General features: G+C 59.4%; 1 protein-coding gene across 4 annotated transcripts in view; it reads right to left on the bottom strand.

Moving 5' to 3' along the window:
- CORO2B (coronin 2B) overlaps nt 1-13,344 on the bottom strand; it is a 32,530-nt gene extending 19,186 nt beyond the window's left edge. The window contains exons 1-3 of one of the 4 annotated variants that reach the window (XM_080551555.1): nt 13,075-13,344; nt 7,039-7,119; nt 3,297-3,363 (exon numbers count right to left, since the gene is read on the bottom strand). In XM_080551555.1, the coding sequence (XP_080407681.1) occupies nt 3,297-3,347 (51 nt within the window). In that variant the 5' untranslated portion in view covers nt 3,348-3,363; nt 7,039-7,119; nt 13,075-13,344. The remainder of the gene's footprint in view (nt 1-3,296; nt 3,364-7,038; nt 7,120-13,074) is intronic. The other 3 variants (XM_080551557.1, XM_080551556.1, XM_080551554.1) reach the window with 3 other exon arrangements.
- Nucleotides 13,345-19,960: the final 6,616 nt, after the last annotated feature.

Here is a 19,960-nt window from a genome sequence, read left to right as displayed (position 1 = left end):
AATGTTTTGCTTGTTTAAGTGCTTGAGGGGAAGAGCGTGTCCCCAGATCCCTCACTGGAAGGGGGAAATCTCTTTCGCAGCAGGAGCTAGAGCAGAAAATAGGCGTGCTGGGGAGCTCCGAGCAGCGACACGGAGCCGTTTCGGACTCAGGGCACGGCATCCGCAGCGCGGGGCGTTCGTGCCAGGCCAGCTCAGTTCTTTTCCTGCAGCCACGGAGCTGCAGTGAGGGCAGCCTCCATCCCAGCTCTGCCTCCCGGGGGAGGCTGCCCAGGCCGGGCTGGAGCAGATTTGGGGAGGTTTTTGCTCACGGTGCCCAGCAAAGAGGCGGCTCCTTGCTGCGCCAAGGGAAACTGTTCCGCACATCCTTCCTCTAGCAAAAAGGATGTCATTGAAGATGAGACTTTAGAAGAAAACCAGAGGAGAGCTGGCTTGTTTCAGGGCATTTGTCAGTGCATCGCTTTTGTGCTGTTCTTCAAATGCAGAGGAAAAGCAGAGGGTCAGGAAAGACACCCAGGGCAATATCGCAGTCAGAGAGCCCCATGTTCACAGCTTCGGGGGAAGCCTACAACGTTCCCTGGCACCTCTGCAGGCTCCCACGAGTTCCTCACCCTGACACTGCCCCACAGCAACAGCAGATACGTGCGGCAGATGAATGGGAGCATGAAATGTAGGTCGGTTAGAGAGAGATTTTCCATACGGGGCGGTGCTGGATGAGGGCACGGACACCGGGGAGCTGTCGGTGGCTGCAGCCCCCGCCAGCACGTGGCTCTGGTGAAGGACAGGCAGGTTTTCCTCTCGGACAGCATCGTCTGGTCCTCGCATTGTGGATTTAGGGAGCTGCCCTGCCTCTCCTCCCCACATCTGTCCCAGGAGTGGTATCATGTACCACAGGGCTGGCAGGGGAGCAAGGGATGGCTGCAGCTGCCCGGGGGGCGAGGGGCGCAGGGGGCTCCCCGGCGTGCAAAGCCCAGAGAAATCCTGAGGCTGCAGGGGGGCGAATGCCAGGGTGGGAAATGGGCATTTATTCGGGTGCTGGTCTCAGGCCCTCCTCCAGTTTGATGGAAGAGAGCGGCTTCAGAAGCAGTCGCATTGAAAAGAAAAAACAAAAAAAAAGAAAAACCAACACACAAAGAACTATTTTTTCCCCCCTGTTTTCCAGGCTTTTCTCTAGGATGAAAAGCCGTTCTGGAGGTGATGTGCCAGGGGTGCCCCCTCCAGCCCCACGTCAGCTGGCAGAGCGGATCCAAGCCGTGGGCGCCGCGGCCGGCGGCGCACAAAACCCCTCGGTCACCCTGGGAACGGCAACTGCGGCTCGCCTGGGGAAAGGAAACAAGCAGCAAAAGCCCAGCCCCTGCTTGGCCGCGTTTCTGATCTCCTGGCAGCTCCAGCCTTTGCCTACCAGCAGCAGCAGGACACAGCTCTTGTCTCAATGTGTTTATTTTTAAATGCATCTTTTCAAGCATCGGGAGTCTTGGCAACAGCAGCCGGGGAAGGAGAGCTTGCGCAAAGAGCCCCTGACGCTGCAATAGGCAGCCACCCAGCAAAGGGTGCTGTAATCCCTTAAAAATCTCCGCTTCCTTTATATAGTACTGCTTAATCGGCCTCCGTGATGGGAGCTGTCAGGGAAATGAAGTTCTGCTTTCACCTGCAGGGAGCGGGGGCTGTGGCGATGCCCCCCCCCCCCCGAGCCCCTTCCCTCTGGCTGCTGTGGGTGGGAAGGGGCCGGGGGGCTCGGAGCAGCCACGAGGGTTGGTGCAATGGCACGTAGCGTCTCCGCGCGCTCAGAGAGGTTTTTTGAAGGGAGAGCGCTGCTTTCAGCTCCCGAGGAAAACCTTTTCAGTCCCCAAGAAAATCGTCGCACGAAGGAATTGTGCTGGGAAAAAGAAAGCCTGGCAACCGCCTTGTCAAGCCTAGAGTATCTGGGGCTTTCACGAGGGGCTTTGTGGCGCTCCAGGAGACGGTGCCTTTCCGAAAGCCCATTAGTGCCACTTTCCACGCCTCCTCCTGGTGCTCCTGTGTCCCCACCGTGTCCCCCAGGGGCAGGAGAGCAAACCGGGGCTCGCCTCCCACCCAGCTACTGGGGAGAGCTCTGGCAGGCTAGGGCTCCCCGGGGGCTGCCATCCCCCCCTGCCCTCCCAGGCAGCGCGGACCCGCTGCCTGCACGTCCCTGGCAGTCACAGGGCAGGGTTGTTTTCCACCGGGAAGGTCGGCGGAGCTGGGGTTTGACATTTGGAGTATCGATCGGCCGCTGCAGCAATGAAGTGTTACCAGGCAAGAAAAGAGCTGCTTTCTGGCAGCTCTCAGCCAGGGAGATGGCTTCATTTCCAGGCAGCACGCAGCCGCCGCGTCCCCGTCCCCTGCCCGGGGACACTCCTCGCTGCTCGTACGTGGGGAGCAGGGAAGGAAATAGCAAAACTGCTCACCGGGGCTTAATTCGGAGGGGAAAGACCCCGTGTCAGCGCCCAAGCACATCAGCATGTGCCTTTCTGGACACAGCCATCGTCCCCCTGTGGGTTGGGCACGACCCTGCTGTGGTCCCCAAAACCCAAGACCAATAAATCAGTGGTGGCAAATGGAAAAATAAAAAAAAAATAAAAAATGGTATTTTTACCATTTGGGGAGGGGGAAATGCACAAGCAGGAGGAGCCCGGGCAGGATGCGGATCAGGGCAGGGCAGGCGCCGGCCCAGGCTCCTCCGGACCTGGAGGATGGGACCCGCTGGGTGCCCGAGCAGCGTGAGGGCAAAGCGTACAGGTGGGGTCTGTGGTGCTGGAATCCGCTCCCTAAGGAAAAGCTTGAAATTAAGCAGCGCTATTTCGCTAAGATCCCCGGCATTGCCAAAATTAGTCATCAAACGCTGATTGTTCCATGCACATTAGATTAGAGCCAAGCAAACGCTGGTTTTAATCTCTTCAGTGCTCCGATGCTGCTCAATTCAACCTTGAGAGCAGCTTTTGTTCACATTAACGGCTTTCATGCTAACGAGGCTCAGCGAGATTTAAGGTTTAGGCACATCCCGTTCCTCGCCGCAGTAACACCTCCGCCACCGAGAGCAGCACGCGTCCGCGGGGCTGCCCCACCACGGCCCAAAATCCGGGCTCGGGATCATCGCAGAGCCACGCTTGGACCGAGGCACGACTGCAGCCCCTGTACGGTGCAAAATCAGCCGGGCTGAGCAATGCTGAGCCTCGGGTGTAAATTAAATGATTTCTCTTTTGTGCCGAGGGCCCAGGGCTCAGTTTGGCCCCGCTGCGTCCATCACAGCCTTATCCAAATGCCCCGCGCGGGACACTCACCAGGCTGCCGTGCTTGCTTCCCAGCACGCTAGACTTGTGGAGGTCTCTCATTGACTCGACAAGAGCTCTGTGCAGAGAGGGAAAGCAAAAACATTCAATTCACCGGCCCCCGGGGGGGGCGCAGACAAGCAAACACACAAACCCTGCCCGCCCCTGGGGGCAGAGCCAGAGGGGGGCTTTAGGTGTCAGCGAGCAGCGAGCACCCCGGACCCCCCCCCAGCTGCTCACCCAGGGGTGAAGCCACCCTGCACAGGGGTCCAGCATGTGGCAGGATCCGGCCCCTCTGCCCCCAGGGGGATGCTCTCGGGCAATTCGTGCCCAGCCCCACCAGCGCCGGTGCTGTGCTGATCCCCCCCCCGGGGCCGGCAGCCCCCCGCCACCTTTGAGGAGAAGCGCACGGTGCCGCCTACGCTCCCCCGGAGAACAAAGCGATTCCAGCACAAAGAGTTTCCATCCCTGCCACGTGCACGTGGCAGCCGGTAGGCGCACTCCCTGACTCACAGCCCGTCAAGGTGCTCGTGAACCTGCCCAAAAACCCCGCTACAGAGCCAGCTGCTCGTGCCCCATACCCCCGGAGCACCGCCAGCCCCGGCCCCGAGCCCTGCGCCAGGACATGCCCCTTAACGGGGAAAACGCAAAAAGGGGGAACGTTTTGGGGTGCACGCAAAAATCTGGTGCAGCTGGCGCCAGAAAAGGCAGGTCTCACCAAGGGAAAAGCCGGTTAGCGTGCTGCCGCGAAGCAAATTTCTAAAATTGCACAATTTCAAAGGTCTCGGTCCTAGGATTTGGGCTGGGAGTGCTCAGCACAAGAAGCACTTGACCTTTGGATGAAGGGGCTGACGAGGCGGGTTGTGGGACGGCCAGCACGGGCTGGTGGCCACAGCTCACTGCTCGCCCCTCGGAGCAGCCCCAGCAGCAGGATCCCACCGAGCCCCCACCACGCCGTTATTTGCGTCCCAAATTAGTAATAAATGTTCAAGGAAAGAGTCTCCTCCTTGGGAAGAAGCTGTCCCAGCCAGCCACAGGCTCGTGCATGTTTATCCCACTGAGGACAGGTCCTATTTTCCCTGTCCCCACACATACACAGTCCATGGAGCAGGGGACAGCCCACCGAGCCACTCGTGACACTTTGGGGACCCCAAATCCTACAGGAGCCAGCAGAGCTCCTTGTTTCCTCCTCATGGACACATCTGGCTGACAGCACGAGCACCTGGAGCAGCAGGGAGCAGCTGGGGGGGGATTTAGCTCTGCGTCCAGCCTCAGGAAACACCTGGGGGCTCCGAGAAACACCGGAATAAATGCACCGAGCAGCGCCTCGAGAAAGAGCAGTCTCCTATAAAACAGGCTCGCAGCAGCAGCTGTATCCACAGGGCACGCCTTGGCTTAATGTTGCATTAAAATAAATAAATAAAAATGGGGTTTGGTGCTGAATTTGCAGTGCCCTTATTGCAGGGTTTTGCATTTGCTGTAGCCAAAGCTGAGGTTATGGATGGAATTGCCTTGCAAAGCACGAGTGCCAGCGCTGGTGTGGCCTGGCTGCCTCATTCCCAGGCGGGCTGGCACCACGGGTACCGAGTTCCCGTGCACATCATCATCCCCGTGTACATCCCCACACACATCAGCATCCGCACATCCCATTTCTAGGTGCTGCGATGGTGTCAGTACTGGCGCAACAGGCAGGCAGAGGAGAGGCTGGGGAGGCCCATCTGACAAATATTAAGGATTTGTCCCATTAACGGGGTCTAAACAAAGGACAAAAGACAGATGACCATTTCTGAGGCGGTATCTGCCAGCTGAGGTTTTTCCAGTCTGGAAGGAAGTGCCTGGGTTTTCCCCTGAGTTCAACTTGTCAAAGATTTCTCTTTCCCAGAGCCCGCTGGCTGCAGGGGAAGAGCCCCTCTGCCCCCCACGCTGGGGGAAACAAGCCCCAGGCGAGGCCAGACCCCCCCCCAGGCCGGGCTGTCACCTCCTGTCCCCATCCCTCCTCGGGGCTGGATGATGTTTGGTGCTGTGCACTCAAATCCTGGATCAAGCCCTGCTGGTGCCCTTGGCACCCCATCTCCCCCGAGGTCCCCACATCATGGTGTGAGCCCGAGGATGCCATGGGAGGGGGACAAGACAAAGGGACACTCCGTGCGACGGGGTCAGCCCCAAAGCATCCTGGTGGCAATGGGGCTGCAAAACTCGGGGCACTTCAGGCAGCCCCGCCACGTCCCAGACCACAAAAAGCTCGGTGCCGGGGCTCAAGGCAGCGGCTGCAGCTGCTTCCCTATCAGCAGGGGCCCCGTTTGGGGCTGTTTTTCCCCCAGGAAGCTTTCTGGGGGAGGCAAAACAAACCTCGCCGCGTCTCCCGGGCCCACGTGCTGAGAAGAAATGCAAGGCTCATGCTCGCCGATAAATCATGTAAACAAGCCCGCTTTTCCTCCCACTCTGTTTCCCAACTCCTTCCCACCCTGCGAAGCCAGCGGAAACATTTTGATGGAGAACAAAGGGCCGGGGGGGGGGCTGAGCTCCCGGGCCAGCACCTCTGGGCCCCCGGAGCTGCCCCGGGTCACCCGCGCTGAGCATGGGATTTCGCCCTCCTTTTGCAGAGCTTGCAGCTCCTTGGAACAGCATTTCCTCTGGGCAAGAATATTGCACGCTCGTTCTCAGCTTGAGAGCTTTTTAAGAAACTTGGAGAGTCTGAAATCTCTTTTTCACGTGTTTAGATGAGCAGGTAACGAAGCAGATCTCACACCGGCGTCAGCAAACCGTGCCACACGTCCCCAAGAAGACTGAGGCAGGGACTCGGTCACAACAGGCTTCCCAGTCGGATTTAGGAAGAGTGAGTGGGGCTACCACTGTGCCAAGAGAAAGCCTCCGATGGGAGGACGCCATAAATCCAACCCCCCTAAATTCACCAGATTTTTATTATAAAGAGGTGAAACATCACACGCATGGGTATGAAATAACTGGGGAAGGGGGGAGAAGGGCGGCTGCTGGGCCCTGCGGGTGAGAAACCGCCTGGGAAGATGCTAAAGGACTGGGGTGGAAAAAGGACCACAGGAGCACTGACATTTCTACATACGCAGCAGCCTGAAAAAGTCCTTGCTAAGCCCCAGCTTCGTATGGGAAATGAACCACAGAAACTTATTCATGAAGGGAAATGATGGTTTTCTAAAGCAGGAAGATGCTGCGGCGGCGAGCAGGTCGGGCACGTCGCTGCCGCGTGGTGTTTCCTGCCTGAGGACACCGAAGGGTTCCCCGCGCAGCCCCCCGGCTCCCCTCATGTCTCCAGGTATTTGTGCCGTGGTCCTGGACAGCCTGTACGGCTGCAAGAGTTTGTTGGAAGTTTGTCCCAGCGAGGAGCCAAAAGTTTTCCAGAAGAGAAAAGGATTAAAAAAAAAAAAAAGAGAAAGAAAGAAAGAAAGGCAAACAAACGCTATCTTCTAAATATTTCAGGCCTCAGAAATTTCCTGGCCAGCTGGGAAGTGCCAGCGCCGGGGCAGGGACGTGGGAGGCACCAAGGCCGTGTCCCGCGGCCCCCCCGCTGCCAGCCCGCGCCGGGGGCGAGCGCGCTGCTCACAGACCCGGCCTTGTGCACGGCCCTGGGGGGGGGAACCAGCCACGGGAACCACACGGAGCCTCCTTGTTCGGGCAGGAACAAGCCCTCAGCAGGACCTTTTTAACAAAATCGAGCTGTTTCCATCCTCGATGCCCCCCCGGGGCCTGGCTCGGCGCGGGCACAGCGAGGGCTCCTCACCTGAGCTCTGCTCCGCGGGCTCGCCGGGCACCTCCTGACACCCAGCTTCTGGCTCGGGGCTCAGGGAGAGGCTCCTGGGCCCTGCAGGAAAGGGACAGCCCCGTTAGAGCAGCGCCCGCCGCCCCCCGGCCCCCTCCCAGTTCCCCACCAGCAGTGCAATCGCTGCGAAGCATGGGGCTGGAGCCTGCAGCCATTCCCCATGGCAGAAGCTGGTTTAAATATTGCCTTCTGCCCCCGCTACAGAGCTAAAACCACACGGATTGCCTGGCATGGGCAACCCCGCAAACACCCCGGGCACCACCAGGCGTGTAAACCCAAATCAGCAAATCCAAACCGCATTCACTCCGCAATGCCCAGCGCTGCTGTCCCCCCGTCCCCAGCAGGGACAACAGTCAGCACAGGGCGCGGAGAGGGTTGAGGGGGTTTCCATAGGGCCCAGCAGCTCGGAGAAGGGACCAGGACAGGGGGGTGTCAGGGGAAAACCACCACGTGAAGGGGGAGAGAGCCACATCCTCGTGGCTGTGGCTGGGATGGGGCTGGGACCACACTACAGGGCAGCCTGGGGCCTCATGTCCCGGGGATGAGCCTGTCCCTGTCCTCCAGCATGGTCCCTGCTCTGCTCATCACCCGTCTTCCACAGCAGGGCCCAAATCCAGGCTCAGGCCTGCAGGGTTTTGCCCTATTTCCCCCAGTTTCTCCAGTACAAGTGGTGTCAGGGCCACTCCGCCCCCTGCCCGAGGTTTTGCTGCCGGGTCCCAGCAATGCTCGAGGCCCTGCGGAGCGGGCCCAAGTGGCTTTGCTAACGGCTTGGTGAGGAACAAAGGAGAGGAAGATTTCTGGGAGCCGAGCTCCGCGCTGGTTCCCTTCCAGACGGTGAAAGATTCGATTCACAGATTTGTGGGGGACTCTAGCAGCTGGCCCCGTCACGTAGGTTTTGCCTGCTGCCAGATTTCGGTAATTACACACTGACTTGGGAGATAGGAATCCAGGATCCGACTACTTCGAGCTCTCTGCTAGCTGGATAATGAATTGAACTATTCATCATTTGATAAAATTTCCATGAAAAGGAGAAGGGGGGTGGGGGTGACCCCGCGTCGCATTCTGCACGGTATGAATTACAGCGAGCGAGCCTGCTGGCCGCAGCCGGGCAGTAGTAAAGCTCCAGATTAATGCTGCATTGAATCACAATTAAAACTCATTAAAAAGCCGCGGGCCAGTTAAGTTGCCTTTGATGAGAGTAATGCTTCTGGAAATGGGGAGCTTCCATTTTTAGACTCAAAGCGGTCCGTTATGCTTGCTCCCAACCCCCAGAAATCCCAGCAAAGCCGAAGATTAGCGAACATTGTTTGAGTGCTCCTTATTATTTGTGCTTTATTAGCAGTCCCGTACCGACAGCCCTGTTCGGCTCCCACCCCAGCTGTTCCCTCCTTCCAGCCGTGGCCCCAGGCACCGTTATGGGATCTCCGCCACCCGCACGCTGCAGAACAGCTCCTCCACGGCTCCCAGCACCGCACCTGCCCCGGTCCTTGTGCACAGTTCCCTATTTCCGAGCAAAGCCTGGGCAGCACAAACACACGAGGGTTTTCCAGCCGCCGCATCGCTGAATCTCAACTAAAAATATTCTCCAGCCTTGATTCCGAGACAGCAAGAGGCAGAGAGCTCTGCCCCGAAAGCCATTAGCAAAACCCCATGCAATGACAAATCCCATTAATCTACTTGCTGCATATGTTGGTTAGCCTGCACCTACTTCCTTTAACACGAGGCTTATTGATATGATTTGGCGCCGATCCCCAAGCACCATCACCCAGAGCACACGCAGCACTGCCCTAAATTTGGGTTTAGTGACCGTCCGGAGAAGACTTCCCCAGTCAGTTCTCCAGAAAAGAAGTCAAGCTGCGCTGCCCAAAGCCTGTTTTCCGCAAAGCCATTTTGCCTGATAACATGGCCCGCTGCATTCAATCAAGCTTTGTATCGATCGAACCAGCAACCAGCTTTTCCACGGGCTCAGCACTTGCCCCAGACACTAAACCTGCCCTTAGTGGCACGGCAGAGGACGGGGCCACCAGGGCCAGCACCTCCGTGGTGCCGTAGCCACAACCTCCCACGGGCCCTGAGGTAATAATTACTGCTTGACCATGTCTGGCTGCGTCGCTTCTTTACCATTTTTGATCACGACAGGCCACGGACGCAATTTCCTCTCCGGGTTTTTGGTTTTGGCTTCATCTACTCAGTGAACTAAGAGGATGAGCTGTTATCTAAGCAGCGTAGCTTGATGACTAATACCAATTAATAGATAATAAACCAGAGGAGCCCATCGGATAATTCTGTCTAGTGCATGCCACAGGACCTCCCAGACTGCATCCTTTCTAAACCGTGCCCTTTAGAAAAGCCTCCAGTCGTTTTAAAACTATATTTCCCGAGTTAAGACTCCCTTGGGCCCCTGTTAATTTGTGTTCATGGTTAATTATTCTTTGGGAACAGCCTCTGGCGATGGGCAGGAGCTGGAAGCACCGCACCACACCAGCCCCAGTCATCCAGGGCGCAGAATTGTTCACCCAGCCCCAGCAAAGCCCAGCCCTCCAGCAACGCTCCACTTGCTGCAAAACCCATGCCCGGCAGACAGCGTTTTGCTGCTCCCACAGCTAACTCCTCGCTTGCTTTTATGCGAGCTTTGCCCCTTAATGAACACGGGGGTCAGCGTCACGCATCCCTGCTGGCAGCTTTATCAAACGAACACGCAGCTCCGGGCAAAATACCAGGCGAGTTTGGCAAAATCTGCTTCCCAAGTATTCCTCTCCTCCAGTTTCCTGCCAGGGGCCTGGTCCCAGCAGCCTGGTGGGTGCCGTTGTCCCTCGCACCCCGGCGGAGCACGGCCGCGTCCCGAGGGCACAGCAGGTCCCTGAAGTGGAGACAGATGTCGGGCTGCGTCTGGGGGAGAGGCGCTCTCCGTGCGTTGCTGCTGCTAGCAGATTTGTTTGGCTTTGTGGCATGGGCCCTTCTCTTTATACATAATGGGTTTGGCCTGTTTTCCTGCTTGCACGCAACGGATCCCAAACCTGTGGCCCAGACCCCCCCTAAGCCAGCTGAGCTGCAGCAGGGATGAATTTGCCCCTGACTCCTGGAGCAAGTCTCAGCTGAAGGCCATCCATCGCTTTGCTGGATCTGACTGCAGGGCCCGGAGAAAGCAGAGCTGGTGCTGGGGAGCACGGCACGGCACGGCACGGCACGGAGCACGATGCGATAACTCAGTGATGCACAGGAGGCCTCACAGCACTCGGGCAGATCCCCGAGCGGGAGGAGTGGGCTCCTTTCGCCTTGCAATCTGCCCTTCTCCATCCTATTTATAACCTGACTCAACTCTCCTGGGTAGGAAACTCCCACGGCAGAGCGAGGTCTGGGGATGCGCCGCGCTCGCTTGCATTCCTCGCCGTGGGAGGGGAGGGGGCGGCTCAGGATGCGAACGAAACCAGCTCGCTTCGCATCCTGACAGCGCTTCTCGGCCCCCTCCTCGCCTTCCCCCGGCCCCCACGCTCCAAGAAAAGCTTTCTGTGTCCCCACGCCTCGGGCGTGCGCTGAGCTAGCTCTACCTGGCGCTGGGCACCTGGACCTATCTGTTCTCCTCTAGATGCGAATTGCTCAGGAATGTTTGCCAGGGTTGTAAAACCGTTCCCACTGCCACTGTTTGCAGCAGCTGCTGGGAAGTGGCCCCAGCACGGGAGCTGTTGTAGGAGCACGGCGTGGGACTGTCCCTGCCGCGCTGGGGGCTGCGGCCGGCGCTGGGACTCAGACACCTGCTCCTGGGCAGCTGTGGGGAGCCCTGAGGCTCTCCTCCCATGGGGACAGGCACAATTCCCAGTTCCCAAACGCTCCAGAGCCATCCCCCAGAGCACCTTGGCTGCCAGCTCCCTGCCAGCAGCCAAAGCCACGCCGAAAAGGCATCTCCTGTCCCACAGGTGCCCGTGCTGCTTTATTCCCCTTCCACGTCTCCGTGCCAGCCTCGTGCCCAGGAGGGTGCCATGGGCTCAGGACACTTTTGTCACTGCAGAGCTGGGGCCTGGCTCCCAACCTGCACCGATGCCATGGCACCTTCAGGGCCCTGCTAATAGCTTCCAAATACAGTCCATATTGCAGGGAATAAAACCCACGGGGTGTGTTAGGGCTTTACAGGGCTTTAGCAGAAGTGTACTCGGCGCACGCAGTACAGATCAGCCCAGTATACACCTCTGGTCCCTGAAAACCCCAGCAGCATCCTTCCCCGTACTCCTGAACACGCTCTCCTCACAGCCTGGCCTTTTCTCAATGTAGCTCCGAATAAATCTCTTTACACTCAAGAGAAAGAGAAAAAAAAAAAATCACTACTGTTAACAAGCGCTACAAATTGATCAGCCTGGCTTGGGTCCGTGACACTTTAATATCAGCAGGTTCGCAGTTCTTTTAACCCGAGTGACCTTTTGGGCCAGCCCATCAATCCCCCTCTCAGCACCCAGAAGGGCTGGAAGTGTTTTTCCTTCCACAATTGCTGCTGGGTTTGTCCGGCCGGCGGGGACCCCGGGGCAGCACGACGCAGCACGGCGCGCATGGAAATAGCCAAGAACGGACCAAACCACTGGTGACCGCCCAGCACGAGCGGAGCAGGCAAAATGCAAGTTGTCTGCTAAGGAGCGAGGAGCAGGGGAGCAATTCCTCCTCTCTTCACCTGGGCACGCACCAACACCAGCCCTGGGGCTGCTTCAGGCTCCTCGGCAGGGAGCTGCCATGTCCTGGGCACGCTGGTGCCGACACGCGTGTCCCCACCGTGTCCCCTCCTGGCAGGGAGGGTGGCACGGGGGGGGGGGGTGACAGGCAGCAAGTGGGGCTCGGCTGCTGCTCCCCCCGGGAGCATGCACCAGGGCAGTGAGCTCAGCACCGCGCATTGCCAACATCTATTGCAGCAGGCAGAGGCTTTGTCTGGGCCCTGAACAGAGCGCGCTGCAGAAAGCGGCTCCATCCTCAGTGCTCGGCGGGGGCTGCCCGGGGCTGGTGGCGTTGCCCTGGCCCAGCACTGCCCGTGCCCGGCCCCTTTGGGCCACACCAGAGCCCCGACCAGTGCTGTGCACCCAGGGGGTCCCTCGCTCGGGGCATCCCCTTGAGAAGCCTGTGAGCCCCCAGCCTCATCGCACGGCCACCTCCTGCCGGTGGGGCTTGGGCCACGAGGGTCCAGCTTGGACCAGTCCGCTCCCCGCTGGGCCAGCCGCTCTCCCCAGGCACGGAAATGGCACGGGGTGCTGTGTGCCCCCCAGCACCACCGTACACCAGCAATGCTGGGGATGCTCTGTGCCCCCCCAAGCAATGCCCAGGACACTCTGTGCCCCCCCAGTAATGCCTCTGGGTGCTCCGTGCCCCCCCCAGCAATGCCCAGGATGCTCTGTGCCCCCCAGCACCACCACCCCCCAGCACAGCACCCTGAGCCTGCAGCAGGCCGGGGGGGGACACTTGCAGCTCCCCAGCACCGTGAGCAGGGCCAGAACCGGGGGGCAGCCCCCGGGCACCCCGACCCTTCCCCGCAGCAGGGCTGGGGGGGGCAGGTCCGAGCCCCCGGGCTGGTGCAGGGGCTGCTCTCGGGGCAGTTTGGGGACTGGGACCCCCCCGCCTCGCTCCCAGGGCTGGGATGCTCAGATGGGGGGGACTCTCCCCCATCTCCCCCATCCCCTTCCAGCCCGGGCTCCCCCCCATCCCCATCCCCTCCCTGCCCCCCCCCCCGGCCCCGCAGCCACCTGTAGGGCTCCGAGCGTTGCGGGGTGCCCGCAGCTCCCCCCCACCCCGGCCGTGTCCCCCCCCCCACCCCCTACGGGCGCTGCTCCAAGGGTTAAAAATGCAGCAGAGCCGCTCGGGGCCGAGAGCCGGGAGCCACCGGGAGCCCCCCCCCGGGCCCCGGTCCGCGATCCCCGGTGCCGGCACCTGGCGGCCGACGGGGCGTGGGAACGGGCGCAGCATCCCCCGGGAGGGGTTGGGGGGGGGGGAACGGACGGACGGACGGACGGACACACAGCTCCTTACCTCGGTGACAGTCATGCAGGGAGGCGAGCAGGGCGAGCGAGCTGTCGGGGAGGGGGGAGGGGGGGGAACCGAAAGAAAAAAAAAAAAAAGGGGGAAAAAAAAAAAAAGAAAAAAAAAATGGAAAAAAATACAGGAAGGTGGCGGTTTTCTTTTTTTCCTTTTTTTTTTTTTTTTCCTCGCTTCCCCCGCCCCGAGCCGCCGCCGCTTTCTCCCCGCGGAGCTCGGCTGCAGGCAGCGGCCGGGGCCAGCCCCCGCCCCCGGGCTGACGGCGCTGGCGGGGCCCGGCTGGCAGCGGGGGGGGGGCGGCCGGGGGGAGCGGGCGAGGAGGGGAAGGCCCCCGGGGGTTAACTCCTTGACAGCCAAACTTCCCCTTGATTTGGGGGGGGGGAGGTGAGCACCTGCTACGCACCCCCCCATCCCTCCACCCCCCCCCACCCGCGCAGAGCAGCCCCCCGAGGGATGGGGGGGCCACGGCTGTGCCCCCCCCCTATCCCCCCGGTGCTGTCCGTAGTGGGAGCTGGGCTGTGGGGTTTGCACCTTGCTGCCTGGTGCCCCCCCCCCGACCCCAAATGAGCGTTTGCAGCTCCTGGGGGGGAAACCGTTCCCGTGGCCATGCGGCGCTGCTCGGTGTGCCACGGTGAAGCATCCCCATGCACCGAGGCTGTTTCGGAGGGTCAGGGAATTTGGGGGGGCGGGGGGGGGTCCTACAGCATCCCTAACCTCGGGTGCAAAACCCGCCCGGTCGCCGTGCTGCGTTGCTGAGGCTCCGTGTAACCCTCAACCCCAGGGGGGTGCCTGCACATGAACCGCGGCCTGGGCTCAAACCAAAGAAATCCTGACCACCAGTCGCTGCCAGAGCCCTCCGCTCTGTCCCGGAGCTCTCGGTCCTGTTTCCTGGGTGAAGGGCACTCGGATGCACAGGGCGACTGGGGAGGCGGGTGTCCCCTAAATCCCGTGGGGCTGGGTGCCCGAGGACCCCAACAGGCTGGGGACAAAGGCTGCTAAGAGGTCGCTGGTGCAGGAAGAAACGTGGGCAGTCTGATCCCATTTCCTCTTCCCAGCACGGAGCAAAGCGACCCGGCCGCGCTGCCCAAAGGCCGGGCCCCGCACCCTTGCACCCCCTTGCTAACACGGGGTTTGCACCAGCGGTGAGACACAGGCATTTGGTCTCTTTTCTAAGGTTCCCCACCGCCGGAGATGAGAGGCAACATTCAGAAAAAGTAGCGTTTTAGCCATTTTAGCTCCTCGTCTCCAGGCGAGGTGGGAACGAAAGCAGCAGGCTACAAGCTAGGCAGGGAATTATCCGGGCAGTAGATTAGACATTGCACCCACTTATTTTGTTGTTGCTGAATTCAAAATACTCGAGACCAAAAACAAATGCATTTCCAATTCCCCTTACAGAGAAGTACTCCGCCAATAAACAAAGGATTTCCTTTTCATAAGGAGATTATACAGCCAAGAGTCTGATGAAAGATTATTGAGTTTCATTCTTGTGCTGAGCTCCCCCATAAGATACCAGCGGATCTGATAACGAGCGAATACCGAATAACAAGTGCCCATCCTCCGGGCTTCTTCTGAAAAGCAACTCTGTGTGCAAAGACAAACCATGTGCTGGACTGGGGACTGTGGGAAAGGCTAATGCAGTTAACGTGGAGCTCATGACGTTGGCCAGCAGAACAAGCCACCTCTAATTCCCGAGCCACCTAGCAGTGACCTCTCCCAACAAAAACCCCATTTTTCCCCAAACGGAGGCCGGAGCAGGAGGCTCGGTGCAGATGGACGATGCTTAAAAACCAAGCAGCACCTGGGAATTGACACCGAGGCCCACGTAAAGCCAAACGGGGAGGGAACAGGAAAGGGGTTCCTGCAAAGCCCTGGAAACGCTGCAGGGAAAACTCGCTGCTATCCCAGGCACATCAAAACCCACCGCTCTGAGAGCGGCCCCGCGCCCGCTGTGGAAGTAGCAGCGCCCCTCGTGCTCAGCTGGAGCTGCTGGGATTAATTAGCACCAATTAGCTGATGGAAGCAACCCATGAACCGGGACAGCTGATAAAGGTAGGGCAAGAGGGAAGGGTGCATGGCTGGGGGGCCGTGAGCTGGGGCTGCACCCTGCAGCCCCATGGGCACCCATTTTGGGGTTTCTGCGTGATTCCCAGCTGGAATGGCATCGACGGGTGAGTGGGGCACTGCTGACAGCAAACGGGCCCTGGGCTTTGCCCCCGGCCAGGAAAATAGCAGCTCCAAGCCCAAATCATCAGGCTTCTGGCAGGCTGGAAAGGATTTTATTATATTTTGGACTCAAATCTAGGTGGTAATAGACTGCATGGGCTTTGCTGCTGCTTTTCTGTTGCTTTTTTTCATGGTGCTTGCTCCCCTCCCACACCACGCATGGGCGCTGCAGGCAATCCTGGCACAGCCCCTGGGGCCAGGAGGTGCTCAGCGCCTGCAGAATTAACACCTCCTGCTGGCGTGGTGCGGGTCCCCTCCTGGCCTCCTCTGGGGAGCCCACAGGAAAAGAAATTGAGGCCCTGTGCTGCATGCACGGCTCATGGGAATGTGTCTAGGAGGTGTCTGGGATGGTCACCGGGGAGGCTTGCGTGGGGCTGGGCTGGACCACGCAGCCCAAACCCTGCCTCCGCTGCCCAGCAGAGCCCTTGCTGGGAGGGAGCCTGGATCACCCGTGCACAGCACGTCCCATGGGTGATGCTCAGAGAGGAGCTGGCGCAGAAGCCTGCGGTGCCACGAAGTCCTCGAGCCCCTCGGAGGGGCTCCACCCTGGTGTTATCTGCAGGTGAAATTTGGGGCAGGATGCGGGTTGGGGTCCCCCAGCCCCACGATGGGGCCATCCTGCCCCGGGGGCAGGATGCTGGGCAATGGCCTTGCAAGCCCACGAGCACGCAGCCGCTGCAATGGGTGGTGCAGGGGTGGAAAAGAGTGGGAAGGAGGGGGGGTCTTTGTGCAGCTGGACATCAGGGGACCCTGGGGACATTGGGGGAGGAGGCACATCCCTCAGGGCGAGCCAAGTCCCCAGGCATTGCTCTAGCAAAGCACACCCACCCTGGGCAGACAGTGCTCAGGGGCCTGAGCTGGGCTAATTAAGAAAAGATTTTTGGAAACCCGGCTTGGGGGGGGGGTGTGCGCGTGTGCCCCCCCTTCCATCTCGCTGCATCTGGCGCCCAAGCGCGGAGCTCTGCTGCGTTTCCGCCCTTCCTGCCGCGCCGCTCATCCCACCCCTTTATTTATCTGTGCCTTTAAGTCACTGCTGCTGCTGAGCGGCAGAAAGGAGATGCTGCCTGGCTGGATGCGAGCAATTAAAGCGAGAATTGGGAAGGTTGGAGCCTGCCTGGCTGGCCGCACGGCGTGGGCACGGTGGTGCAAGGAGTATGGCCCCCGTGGCCGAGCCGTTCGCATCCATCCCCAGCACAATGCATCACCTTGCTCAAGAGAAGCTCCGGAGAGAAATATTGCTGAGCCCATCCCGAATCGTAAGTCTGCAGACTCCACCAGCCCGTTACTCAATATTTGGCAAGCCTGAGCTGGGCTCAGCTCCGGGGTGAGCTCCAAGGCTGACCCGGTTACCCCAGGGACCAGTTTGGCTCTTCGTTTGATGAAACCCTTGGAAAGACACAACTCCTCTGCATGGGTCTGTGCTCGCGGATGTCTGAGGCTAACGGGGAGGCAGCACGTAATTCCCGTGCCCCCAGAGAGCCCTGGTCATGAGAGGATTCACGAATGGCACGGGGCGAGTCGCTCGCTGCCAGCCCCCAGTGGCTCTGCTGCGGTGACACCGGCCAGGTCCTCGTCCCTGTGCCAGCTGTGCCGAGCTCCTGGCTGCGGGGAAGCAAGTCCTCGACTTCCCAGGTCCGTGCTGGGTCTCAGCAGCACCCCAATGCCCCTTAAATGAGGAAAGTCTGCTCCTCCATCAGTGATTCTTAAGGAGAAATCATCGGTGTTGGGTCCTTGCCCTGCTGGAAATGAAGTGCAGCGCCCAGCGATGCTCCCACCACCAGCCTGGTGGGGTGGCCAAAACCGAGCGCGTTGTTCGCGCTGGCTAAAATTGCATTGAAATAAATACAGCGTAGAGACTACATGCAGCCTGTGCATGGCAAATTATCCCGGATTATCCCCAGAGTTAGTGCAGCTGTGAGTGATACGGAGGTTAATGTTTGGGTTTCATACCAGATAATTTATAGCGAAGTCCAGGGACGGGCTTTTATCTGCTTTGATGAAAGTTCATCTGGAATAACAATACTTGGTAGAACCTAGTGCTTGGATCGCGCTGCAAACCCAGGCCCTTGTGCCTGAAAGCAAGATGTTTCCATTTAAAAACACTGTTAGCAGGAACAAACATCTCCCTGTTGCTGCCTCTCGCTGCTCTTCTCCGCTGCAGTCATCTGGTTCGGATTAGGACTGGATAAGGTCCCGCTCTGCTCAAGGAACTAGGAGGGGAACTTGGAGCTTGTTCTGCTCGTCACAAATGTGAGCTGAACGTGGCGCCCAAACGCAGACAAAATGAGCTCCGGCAGGCGAGGGGAATCAAAGAGACGTCGCAGCTCCTCCCGGTGGAAGACCCCTTCCAGCAGCGCCGGAGGTGGATGGTGGGAGCTCGTCCACCTCGGAGCAGCCCCGGATCAGAGAAAACCACCAGGACCCGTAGAAATGATCCTTGGCAAGGGGATGCTGCAGGCGAGGTGCAGGTTTGGGGGTTCCCTGCTCTACCCTGGGAGGCTCCCAACCTGCACCCCTGGCTCCCATCACCTCCTGGCCCCATAAGGCTCCTGGCAAGCTCGGGCAGGGTCCAGGAGCAGCCCCACAGCCCCCTCCTCACCCACCTCTGTGGCTGCCTTGGGGGCAGAGCCTCGGGGAAACGCTGCTCCCAAGAGAAGCCAAGGGAGAGGGAGCCTCCGAACAGCTCCGGCAGCTTCTTGTGGCTTGTTGTTTACATAGCGCCTGCTCCCAGCCAGCTCTTGCCATAGCTGCTAATTTGATAGCATGTGATGAACGGGAAAGGCTGTGCAGAAACAGGGGGAACTGCCACCGCGTCACGGAACGGAGCACAACGAGAGAGGGTGCAAAGAAACGCGTGGATTTGGGGGAGATGGAGGGCTAATAAATACTGTATTTATACATATATCCCCATTACGGGTGCTCAGCTTGGCCCATATGCGTGGGTCGGTGGTCGTAGCAGTGCCTGAGCATCGTACATGTAAAGCAAAGAGCCTGCAGAGCAGTGCCACCTCCTGCACCTGAGCAGCAGCACGCGAAGGGAAGGACGGTCACTTGCTGCAAGCGAAGAGCTGAAGTCCTCGAGCCCCAGGGGAGCAATTCAACATGTGCCGGCGCTCCTGAACGCGGCAGAAACAGCCACCTGCCTGGAGTCTGTGTCCTGCCTCGGGTCGCTGCCTGGACGTGGGTCTGAAATGGCCCCAGCTCTCTGCAGAACAGCCACGGTGTGCGTTACCTGCAGGGCAGCCGTTGCGCTTTTAGTTTTCCACTCTCCCCGAAGCCAATTGCAGGTGTTTGGGTGTTGTTTGCAGCAGGCAAAGCACTCTGAGCTCAGCTTCATCAGGTGCCAGTTAGCAAAGAAAACTTGTCCTGTTGGCGGTGACTTCTGACAAATATCTTGGGGAGAGAGATTTCTCCAGCAAGACAAGCTGGTCTCCACCTTTGAAACTGTTTCACCCTGTCCCCGTGGTCACAAGCTGTCCCCACCCTCATTCCCTGCTCAGCAGAGCCACTGGTTTGCAGCAGCACCCATGGGTGGCCCTGGTGGTGGCTCGTCACCACCTCCAGGTGCCACATGGAGCATCCCTCTGCTCTCAGGCATTCCTTCCCCTGCATCTCAGCTCCCCCCTGGTTGCTGTGATCTGTGGGCGCTGGGCTAAGCGGGGTGGAAACCCCCCTGAGGTCGGCGTGTTTTCCACGGGTTTTCAGGAGGAGGCTGGGCTCTGCCTGCTCAGCTGGGGCTTTGTGGCTGGCGGCACACAAGACCTCACAATTATTTCCCAAAAGGAGCCCTCTGACAGTGCTCGCTCTCTTTTGATGTGCTGGGCGTGTTGTGGGTTTTGCGGCTCGTGTCCCAACAAGGAAACACGCTGTGTTCCCGGTGACCTCCCTGACACGCCGCCCAGGGATGGATTTACGGCTCCTCCCGTGCACAATCGCTATTGATGTCAGCGGCTCTGGTCACAGACAAAGGACCGGGCAGCGTCCCCCTGCGCCACCCACCCTCGCTGTGTTTTGGGGAGGCTTGCTGCCCTTCGGCAAGGAGAGGGCTGCTGGGCGTTTGGTGGGAAGAGCTTTCCCGGTTCGGAAAACCCAACATGTGCAATGCTGAGAGCTGGAATCAGATCTCACCTCTGGGTGCCTGTCAATGGGTGCTGGATCCCAAGCCTGGGTCAGACGCTGCTGCCCAGGGAGGTGTGAAGGCAGAGCCCCCGCTCCTCCTTTCTGCCTGAGGTGCAGCAGTGCCCTTCCTGCTCCTGTGCTCTCCTGCTGGAGATGCTCCCGGCCACCAGCTGGGATGGATGAGCTCCCCGGGAGCACAGACAAAGGAGTAAATGAATAACGAGTGGGAAAACCCAAGGCATTTAAAAAGATCATTTGGAAACAGCTTTTCCCCAGCCTGCCCGAGGTGGGCAGCCCTCCTCGCACTGGTGGCTGTGCTTGGTGGTACCCCCAGCCTTTCCCTCACATTTCTCCTCTTCTTTAAGTGCACATGGCTGAAGCAGAGGAGAACAGGGGGAAAATATCAGGTTAAAACCATGCTCTGGGCTCCAGCCTCAGCCTCTCAGCTCTTACAGGGGCTGCGCCCTGCCCAGCAGCATTTGGGTGACGTGGGACCCACGGGCTGTGGATGCATCCCGAAAGGTTCCCGGGGTCTTAA

This window comes from Anser brachyrhynchus, assembly GCF_964034855.1.
Source record: "Anser brachyrhynchus genome assembly, chromosome: 11".
NCBI classification, from domain to species: Eukaryota; Metazoa; Chordata; class Aves; order Anseriformes; family Anatidae; genus Anser; species Anser brachyrhynchus.
The sequence above is the reverse complement of the archived record's forward strand: the minus strand, read 5'-3'. Positions and strand labels throughout refer to the sequence as shown.